General features: G+C 41.8%; 1 protein-coding gene across 1 annotated transcript in view; it reads left to right on the top strand.

Annotated features, from left to right (window-relative positions):
• Positions 1-1495: 1495 nt before the first annotated feature.
• The window catches only part of CACYBP (calcyclin binding protein), a 111418-nt gene continuing 102107 nt past the window's right edge, over positions 1496-10806 (top strand). The window contains exons 1-3 of the mRNA XM_078878018.1: positions 1496-1579; positions 6869-7064; positions 9703-9799. Of these exons, the coding sequence (XP_078734144.1) occupies positions 1562-1579; positions 6869-7064; positions 9703-9799 (311 nt within the window). The 5' untranslated portion in view covers positions 1496-1561. The remainder of the gene's footprint in view (positions 1580-6868; positions 7065-9702; positions 9800-10806) is intronic.

Below are 10806 nucleotides of genomic sequence, written 5' to 3'. Positions count from 1 at the left end.
GGCCCTGAATATTATTTATGTGAGGTTCGGTGTGGCTGAAGCACGCTGTTAGGAATGAGCCTTTGTTGTGTAAACTAGGTGCGGATGATGTAAAGGTGCGTGTAAAAGGGACCTTTTACATGCACCTTCACATCATCCACACAGCGTGCTTCAGACACACCGAACCTCACATAAATAATATTCAGGGCCTACATTGGCTCCTCTCACCCTTAACCAGTATATATAAAAACACGGTTTTCCTGTAAATTCCCTCACTTGATACAGCTATCGTGCTGTGACTGTTCCACCTGAAGACGGAAGCTTGTGTTGCTACCGAAACGTCGTGATTTTTATTTTATTTTAATTTTACTTTTATTAATTTAAATTTTTTACCTACGTGACTTTACCGAAAAAACCTAAGAATATGAATCCTTGCAGTCACGAAAGCTTCAAATCTAGAAGTTATTAGACCATACTTCACCACGCTCATCAGTGTGGGTTGGCGAAGGTGGGGAGCACAGACGCGGAAGCGTAGAAGCGCCGTCAAATCATGGATGCTGCTGTACTGCCCCCTGATACCTACCACGTAAGCCCACAAGCCCTATGACAAGCTGTTTCATGCATTGTGGTCACTAATCCATGAACTATCCGGGCTCAATTTTGCTGATCTTCAGAGATCTGATGAGATTGGGTGCAGTGCGGGTAACTTGGTCATTGGTATGGTACGATATATTTTTATATGTGTTTGGTTTTAGACGATAATTTTATGAGGTATGTAGTATTTCTCCATGATCGGCAACATTAAATAACGTTTCTAGCAGTGGTAAATTGGCAACATATTGAAATTCAGGAAATTGAAATAGTATGTTTTGTAATTGAGCATGTTTAATACCTCTTGATTATAATTATTGTATTTGTTGTCCATAACTAAGGGCACATTAAACATGTTATTTATTGTGTTGGCAATAACCGAACATATACGAAATACATTTATAAAACATATTGTACAAAAATAAAGCACATAAATGAAAATATATATATTAACAGCAATGACATACATTGGCGAATACGTACTATCGTGCTGGGGCAATTAATCGGTTTAGTTGATTAACTGATAAACATTTAAATTTACTATTTTGTAGACGCGTTTTTTCGTGGTCGATTCCAGTATTTGGAGCCCCTTTAAACATTTCTGGCACACCAACATGTGGAAGGCTGGAACCCCCCAACAAGCCACGCCCAGCGTGCGTTCATGTCGATGACGTCACCAAGTCCTGGCCATCACCTCCCGTCCAGCGGCACAGACGAGTGAGACATTTGTTTTTTTTTGTTTTGCCTACACCTCCAAATGTTTTGGTGTTCTATTAAGTCGAGTAACCGAATGGATAATCGATTTTAAACTACACGATGCTATTCCAGTAATCGTCCGCAGGGGGTCTAGAAAAGTCTGCGGCAATAAATTATTTATTTTGGAAACACGGATACTTCTAGAGGTAAAAAAACCTTCCATCTGGCAAGGCCGCCCACTATCAACACCACTCGCTCGTTCCACGGACGGTGTTCGCTTACCAACCCAGGACAAATGGCAAGCGTCGAGGATGTAAGTGTCCCTCGTCAACGTCGTTTGCCCTGCTCGTAGAAACCAACCAAGAGTGACGTGCGTTGATGATAAAGCCGCCAAAGTATTGCGTCGCGTCGGACGTGTGAGGGGGTGTGTTTTTTTGAATGTCACCCGGCGTAACGCGTCTCGAAACCGGGCAGAACGTTCAGGAAAGGCGTAAGGATGCAACGCGGCGATCGCGGCCTTTGTGAAAGATGTGGCGTTTTTGTGCCCCCGTTTGACGAGACTTAACCTAATTATCGCGTTGTTATCTCAACGTTTGGTTGTTGTGTAGTTGCCATTCAATCGACGCGTTAATGATGCGTTGTCCGTGACTAGCGCGCACACGTGCGTGTGTGTGCATGTAGCGCAGACACGAGACGGTATTGTGTTCAAACAAACCAATAGTTTAAATCGTCACTTCATCATTAACGGCGACAAATAATTCCCAAACGTTCACAAATCACCTGAATGCTATACGTTGCTCCGATATCTAGAAATATTGTGGATTTTTATGCGTATACAGTACGATATTGTGATGGTCGATATAACACATAACACGTGGTTGTACTACTACAGTACGGTGTTCAACAGATTAGTCCAGATGTCTCGTGACTCAAAATTAATTGACCCCTATCATTTATTTCCTCGGCATCTTCATTTATGTTCATAAATAAACCTCACTTTCAGAAGAAAAAATAAGTATGAGAGAATCGAATGGGTGATTGGATGGCGGGTCACAAGACATCTGGACCATATTGCGGAACAGAAATTTACTTCGTCCGAGAGAACTCAAAACGGGGAGATGGAGCGATGAATTTGGCCGGTGTGCGTGAGTGCATCATCTGTGTTTGTTAGACAACGTCTCGCCTTGGCGGAGGTATCCATCCAGCAGTGGATTTATCATGGCGACGGCTGCTGCCGCTGACGATAAATTGTCATTAAAAACATGTTTTTTTTGGTTCGTACGTTTTAAGGTCATGAACTATTTTCACTCATCACTACATGTTTCCTCGAAGAGATAATGAGCAGCAGCGAGAGCTAAGCGCGTGCGATGGTTGTGTTCTTCACCAACCGGTACATACTTTGCTGTTGGTTATTGACGTGTTAAACTATTCGCGTGTTTCATTTCCCCCTCTTGGAAAGCACCTTGAATCAACCGAGTGAATACTTCCTCTTTCTTACCTGTACCCGACTCTGCTCTACATGCTCTTTGTCAATCCACTGCTGGATGATTGCCTCTCCACGCCGAGCGGGTCGTGGTGGCTATTTGACTTTACGGTACATATATTGGGCCACCCATCCAGAATCAGAATATTTATTCTTGCTGGAGGAATCCGATGAGATGTGCCATTGGTTCTTAACCTTTACTGCAGCTTTACACCCCCTTTTGGTTCTCAGTCGTAAAAAGGTCATAAATACATGTGTTTGATGAAACAAAGCAGTTGTACTCACGTGCCCGTGCTAAAAAATAAATCTGGCATGTCTCGCACACCCAGAAAGGCCATCATCTCACAGCCCAGGTCAAGAACCACTGAGCCTTATACAGGTAGTCCTCGACTTACGATGGAGATGCGTTACGACGACCCCGTAAGTCGAAAATATCGTAAGTCGAAGATGGCCTAGCCTACCCAGGAGTCTTAAAGAATGGTGATAATTTAGCAAAACAGCAATTTACAGTACCGTACTGTATAAAATATATATTGTATGATATGTCTTTATTACAATACTGTATTGCACAGTAAAATGTAAAGTAAAAAAAAACAAGGTAAATTCTTAGCCTACCTACATGAACTGCAATTTAATAGAAAGTTTATTCAGGAAACAATTCTATCAGCTATGAAAACTTTTAACATGCATTGAACGTATCGTATCGTGGTAACCTTAAAATCAAATCGCTAACGCTACGTATCATACATGCATTGAACGTATTGTAACATATTGTACTGTACTCACCAAGATTCTGTCCGTCGTCTGCATACTTGAACGATATTAGGTTGTTGATGGCAATTTTGTCGTATCGCTATCACCATCGTAAGGTCGAAATATCGTAAATCGGACCATCGCAACTCGGGGACTACCTGTAATATTATTAGCAGTGTGCCTTTGTCCATGTGATCTGAATGCATTCAAAGTGAATACCCCTTTTCCACTGGCACATCCTAGCCAAGTCAGTTCATGGCCCTCATAGTATGGTTTTCCACTGGTTATTTGACAAGCTGAATCCCAAACTAAATGGTAATACCATGGCCTCATAAAACATCTGAATCTGGCTCCGGACTGTCCAGCGACGTGTTCATTGGGTGCGACGTCATTGGCACGGCTCGCCTTCTGCAGTGGAAAAGCAATATGGTGCTTGGTGAGCTGGGCTGGTTCTAAAGGGCTACCCAGTGTAGCTTTATTGCACAGAGGGAAACAGATTACGTTAGCAATTAGCTGATATTTTGGCATCTGGTTTTCCATTAACAAAACATTGCACGTGAAGACGAATTGATAGGGAATTAAAGTAAAAAATATACAATATTGCAAAGTAAAGTATATTTTGAAAATAACACAACGGAAAATGTATGCAAATTGTACTTGATTATATTGCCTTATCATTTTCTGATAATACTTGCAAAGGAATCATGACATTTTTTTTTACCGGTTAAGCAGTAGTCGAGTTTTACTACATAATTAATTTAAGATGTATGAGATTTTAATGTTTCAGTGGTAAAACTTTAAATGTTATAATATTCCAAACCATTTGAACATGTTTCAAACTGTCATTCATTTTTAATGTACATTTTGGCATCCACGCTCGAGTTAGCACAATTTAAATTCATCAAGACTATCACAAAAATTTTTAATTTTTTTTAAATGAGGCTGATAGCAATTAACCTTAAGTTGGCACGGTTAATAATGTGCATTTCAAGGACCCAATTATTTCACCTAAAATTATTGATTGTTTCTCAATTACAGTGTAGTACTTCTATTTTTGGGGATTCTGCCATGGTATGATTGTTAAAACACTAACCATTAACTGTGGTATAGGTAGCCTGTCCAATTGGATGCCTATGTGTGGTATTTGAAGCAATCTGCAGGTTTCTTAATATTTTTCATCTCTCTCCACCCAGCAGTAAACATGGGTACACCACAACCGATTGGCAGGTTGCGTGAGGTGGGGTAAAGTGTAGATATCTCCCACCTTTTCAAAGACGTTTGACTAGCGTGGAAGAGTAGGCCGTTTGACTAGCGTGGAAGAGTTGAGGTCTTTTCTGCAAGCAGTGGCATAACCAAATAATTGTAGGGCTGCAGCTCTACGTTTTGCTCCATTTATAAAATATATGTAAATTGTACTATGACCCCTTTGGAGTATTTTTTCCCCTTGGACTGCATTGCTCCTGGAGTTATAATTATAAGCTATTCCCAATGACCATGACAAATGGGCTTGCAAACACAACACTTGTGGGAAATCTTTATATAGGGCAGCTTTGAATTTTTTGTGAGCGGTAAAGGCATGGATCTCGACTATTGTGAAATATTTCATGGAATCCCCGAGTCTGTGACAAAATGCGAGTTTCTATTCTCCCAGTGTCTGTCTTGCTGGCAATCATTCTATCCCGTCAGCTTTTTGAAATTGGAAAAGCCAAAGTTGTTTTCTGCTCCAAAGTGCATAGGGCATTGCATATAAGGGACTTTTTTTTTTACTTTCGGACGAGTTAGGTTCCAGAGGTCTGTTCGTAAGTCTATTTGTCCAACTTTACTTCTGCTGATTCCAAACGTGCTGTACGGCATGTACACTAAACACGCGGAATGGCTTTAAAAGTTGTATAATCTTCTGTAGATGCCACTAGTTTTTCATGTTCTGCAGATGTAGATGCCACCACCTCCATCTATTGCGCGGCAGTTGAACTTACGACTCTCGGTCCGAACAGCTGCAACTGAGCATACGGACAGGTTTGTTTGTATCTCTGAAAGTTCCTGAGTCGAATGTTCGTAAGTAGAGGAGTCCCTGTATATTGTCTGCAACCTTGAGCCACATTCCTTTGGTAGAGGCTAGTCTCTGTATAGGACAACCGCAGTTAACTTGCAGCAAAGTGCTTCTCATTATCGTTCGATAGATTGTTCCTATGAATTGTGCGGAAGCCCTGATAAGGGGAGGCCACCCCAAGTGGCAGCACATTCATTTTTATTATCCACACAGAAAACAAATAAGAAAAAGTGAGTGACACATTCATCATATTTTCCCTTTCCTTCCGTTTGAAACAGTGAAAATCAAAATGCATCCAACATTTGTTATTATCTTTTTCTTTTTTTTCGATTTAAAGCTTTCGTGACTGCAGGGATTCATCTTCTTGGTTCTTTCGGTAAAGTCACGTAAAATGGAAATAATAAAATAATAAAAATAAAACATAATAAAATAATTCTCACGACGTTTCGGCCACAAGATAGACTCTGTCTTCTCGACAGACCTGTTCTTCACCTGAGGACGGCTGCTTGCGTTGTGGCCGAAACGTCGTGAGAATTATTTTATTATGTTTTATTTTTATTATTTTATTACTTACATTCTACGTGACTTTACCGAAAGAACCAAGAAGATCTTTTTCTTTCGTATGGCGTATGAAAAGCAACTAACAAAGTAATATTTTGGACATTGCGAAATCACATGGACCATGGCTTGGAGTTTGAAGTTGCAGTCCTACAAAAGAGTCTTGTGATTTGCCACTTGTGCATGTGATGATGATTAATGATAATGAGGATGTGGAAGCTGATGTTGTTCATCATCATGCTGCAGTTGTCACCATCGTGATATCATAATTCCCTTAACAGGTGTCACAAGCAAGCTCCCAGCACATGAAGCGACACGTTGGGCATCTTGCCAAACAATAAGCGGCACACCGCAAAAACGCATCCGAGAATCGATGCGTCGTCACACACAACAAAGATAAAGATCCCTTGTATAGCATTAACAGACTGTTGAGGCAAATGCTGTTAACGAACACCTGTGAAGGCCGGCAGGGTACACGAGGGGGTGGGTAGCCAGCACCACACCCGACCGCCTTTGTCTCCCCAGTGTTAATGTTTACACACCGCACCAGGTACTCATCGGAGGCTGAGTCGACCTAGGGGAGGCCCAGAACCGGTTCAGATAATTGTCACCAGCGTTGACCGTGAGCGGGAATCGCACCCGGATCGCCGGATTGGTTAGCGCAGCGCACTAACCGCTCTGCCAACGCTTCCCATCGGTGCACACGGGCATGGCTGGCACATGCATTTCTGTTCTCTTAGTTTGTTTTCGTTCTACAGCTCCTGTTGGACCAGGAGGAGCTGAAGAAGCTGCTGGAGAGCGCCACCCGGCCCGCCGTTCAGGAGCTGCTCAAGAAGGAGCTGCGCAGGGTGGATCGTGAGGCCAGCAGTCGGGCGCAGCAGAGCAAGGCGGCCGATGCGTCCCCCAAGGCAGCTACTGCTGGGCCACCCTCCACCACCAAGCTCAGCAACTATGGTGACCTATAGAGATGCATGCAGTACACATACATGAGCAGGGTGGTCAGTACCTTGAGTAATAGCCGATTGTCACAACGACGTTGAGCCAGACATTTTTCCATGAGAGCAGGTGAGATGATAACACAATAACACAATACCTTGCTGATCGCGTCAAGGAGCATAAACCATCACATGGTCATCCTCGCAAGTAGCTTTTGGCTAGCCATCGAACAAAGATGGTTACTGCATCTCACGCTTCGGATGCACTTCTGCGGCCATCTTCCTTCCGATGTTAGGAAGCCACTGGAGCAATGCACTTTTAAATCATCTAGATTGGAAACTAATTTCTTTAGATTAACTTTTTGTGTTTAGTTGATCCTTCTCCCCCACACATCGGATTAGCATCGTTGGCTATGTACGGTGTGAAAGAAGTTCAACATTAATAAATACGAGCAGTGCAGTTCACAATAATAGTAATACAGGACAACTTGGCCCAATGCGACTTTATCGAACGCGTGTTTCTGCTAAACACGGTTTACTAAATTAGGTCTGTTTTCCGGAACACGGGGGTGATATTTCGGCTGTACGCGGTTTGACGCTGCTAAGATTTTCATCTCTGCATTGAAAAGTAGTGGCATGAGAGTGCCGCATCCGTTGGAAGGTGTGAATGAATCGACTGAGAACTATTTATTTACCATGTGTGTTTTTGCGTACGTGTTTTTTGTGCGATAATGCGACACACTCGACACGCATTACACAAATGTTGCAGCATGCATCTAGTTAGTACAGTAGGCTCTGCCACATACAAATGAGCACAATACGTAATGAAACAAATAGAGCCCTACATCGGTAGGACCCCTTCGTTCATTAAAAACTCTGAACATCTCGGAAATATAATTAAAAAGTGTTAAGCTTAACCCTAATGCTATTCTCATACGTTTTTGTGACTTATCTGTTCACGAGGGCTCCAGTTAACGAGTCAATTTTAATTACTCGACACTTTGGTAACGAATATAAGTTTAGCCAAACATATCCCATGACTAGCTGAACACTGTCTAAAGAACACCTATTTCTTGTGGAAAGGTGACTTGTATAAACAAAAGGAAGGAGCAGCAATGGGATCTCCTTTGTCTCCCGTGATAGCGAATTTGTACATGGAAAATTTTAAACAAAAGCAATTGCTTCAAGCACACTAAAACCCTCTGCTTGGTTTAGATATGTGGATGACACATTGGTGGTTTGGCCACACGGCAAATATACACTTAATGAATTTATAAATAATGTAAACTCGCAAAACCCATCCATCCAGTTCGCCATGGAAGTGGAAGCTGACAGATCTCGACCATTTCTGGATATTCTGCTCAGACGGGGTCGAAATGGTAAAATAACACAGCGTTTACCGAAAGAAAACCCACACTATCACCCCGCACATAAATCCGCTCTCATCACGATGCTCATTCATTGGGCTAAGAAAGTGTCAGATGGTGATAGTCTGATAAGTGAAATTAAACATGTTAAAAAATCGCTGCAATTGAACGGTTACAATGATGTACAAATCAACAGGGCATTGAATGCCAAAACCAATTCACTATTAAAATACCATACATTGCCAGATGTTTGGAAAAACAAAACATCCAAGTCACATTAGCATGGTACATAAAATACATAAATACATTTTCTCGTACAAAAGATGTATTACCGAAGCTATCAACAGAAGGTGTGTACCGGATTAATTGCACTTGTGGCAAATGCTATGTTGGGCAAACAGACGAATGATCAGCATGAGACTGAAAGCACACCAAAGAAATATTAAATACTACCAAATACAACTGTCACCAGTAGCAGAACACGCATGCCAACAAGAACACTCAATACATTTTGATAATGTTGAAATTCTGTGCTAAACTAGTTACTACTGGCCAAGACTTATTAGAGAATCTATCGAAATTGAGATAAATAATTGTAACCGTTCGGATAGCTACAGACTTAGTGCTGCTTGAAAGCAAATAATCAAATATTAAATGTTATAATGCATGCCTATACAGGCCACCATACTTCAATATGGATTACTGTTGGTATGGCTATTTTAGTACACACAATGGACACAGAAGTACAAGATCAATGGGCCCGCATAATGCGCATGCATAATGTACGTTGATTCATTAACTCCCACTTCACGCAAGAAGAGCGCGCAAGTGTTGTCATCACATCTAGGCCTCTATTTAAGGAATGAAACAGATGGACTTCTCCACAAATCTGGCTGTCGCCTGATGAAGCTGGTTGTAATTACTGGCGAAACGTCGTACTCAGATTGTAAATGTTGTAGCTTGGCTCTCCAACACACCGGTGTGCTGTACTAGTCACGAATTGACATGCTCTGTTTACGTAACAACCCTTACTAATTGGCTGTGTGGGGTGGTGGCGGGTTTAACGACACATATTTACGCGCTCTAACCCAAAAAAACCTGTATTATGCATCTAGCTGTCCACTCGTTGAGGATGTCAGGTAGACGGGCGCCTAGATGGCGAATCATCAACGTTCAAGTGACTGTGTTAGCGGCGATTGTCGGGCTGGAAATTCAGTGTTAGGGGGGAACGGTAACAGCTTGGAGTGTCCTAATTTGTTCTCTCTGGTGCTTGCAATGCTTCGCGTATAGGATGGGACCAGTCAGAGAAGTTCCTGAAGGTGTACGTATCCCTGGAGGGTGTCCAGAAGGCTCCCTCTGAAAATGTGTCTGTGGAGTTCAAAGAGAGGTGAGCTTTGTATTAGCTTGTATATTTAGTATTCTTATATTCTGCCAGCAGGAGGCAATGTTGCATTGTGATTTTTTTTTAGTTCGTAAAATGTTGACCGTGACCGCCGGGTCGTTTAGCCGACTCGTTTTTTTAATAACGTGACAGTTTCCAACATCTACGGTGCAGCAGACATCCTGTTTTTTAGGTTCGAAAAAGGGCAACCATATCTATTATAATATTTTTCACTTCATCCTTTGGTAATGCTGGCATAGCAGTCTCTGGTATTGTGCATACATTTATTGTAAATATTTGAGCATATTGTTTCAGTGAAGCTCGCTGGAAAATAGTTTCTGGACAAATACAATATTTATATTATCCCTCACTTCATTTATGGTAGCTCTTTATTCACATCGATTTTCTATTCCCTCTCACCACCAATAATTCTAAATAACCGTACGAACTAGTGCCTGTCTTTTCATATTTCCAAAATGCATCTTTACGGCCAAGCGATGTGTGGTGTGCTGAGTGCTTTGCTTTGTGTTATAAAGTAAAACAAAAAATCTCCAAATGTCTAAAACTCTTTTTTCCTTGGCAAATACATTTAATATATCAATGATGATGGAACATCGTGTTTGAGATGCCTGTCCCGTTTGCGTTGCTTCATTTTGCCGCGCGACCCAGATGTACGATGACCCGCAGAGCTGTGATTAAGAGCATGGCGCTATTTCACTGCTGCTTGCTCATTCAAGTGAAGGCTTTTAGAAGCATACTCTCATTAAAACTCACGTTGCTATCCTGTGTTGTGCTCGCACCGTGATACACTGAGTTTCCTCAATTTGTTCCAACTAAGATCGCCCTGTTTTATTCAATTAAGGTAAGCGAGTTATCGTTTTTAGATTTTGTTCTTGAACAGCCACTACACGCACACCGTGTATTGTGAGCATTGTGCTGTTTTTAAGGTAGTTGACCCATTATAACTGCCTGCGTTTGCATGGAATCTTTCACGCGGAGCTCATTTCCACTTC

The sequence above is a fragment of the Lampetra fluviatilis genome, chromosome 49, assembly GCF_964198595.1.
Source record: "Lampetra fluviatilis chromosome 49, kcLamFluv1.1, whole genome shotgun sequence".
Taxonomy (NCBI): Eukaryota; Metazoa; Chordata; class Hyperoartia; order Petromyzontiformes; family Petromyzontidae; genus Lampetra; species Lampetra fluviatilis.
This window is presented reverse-complemented; position numbering and strand designations above follow the sequence as displayed.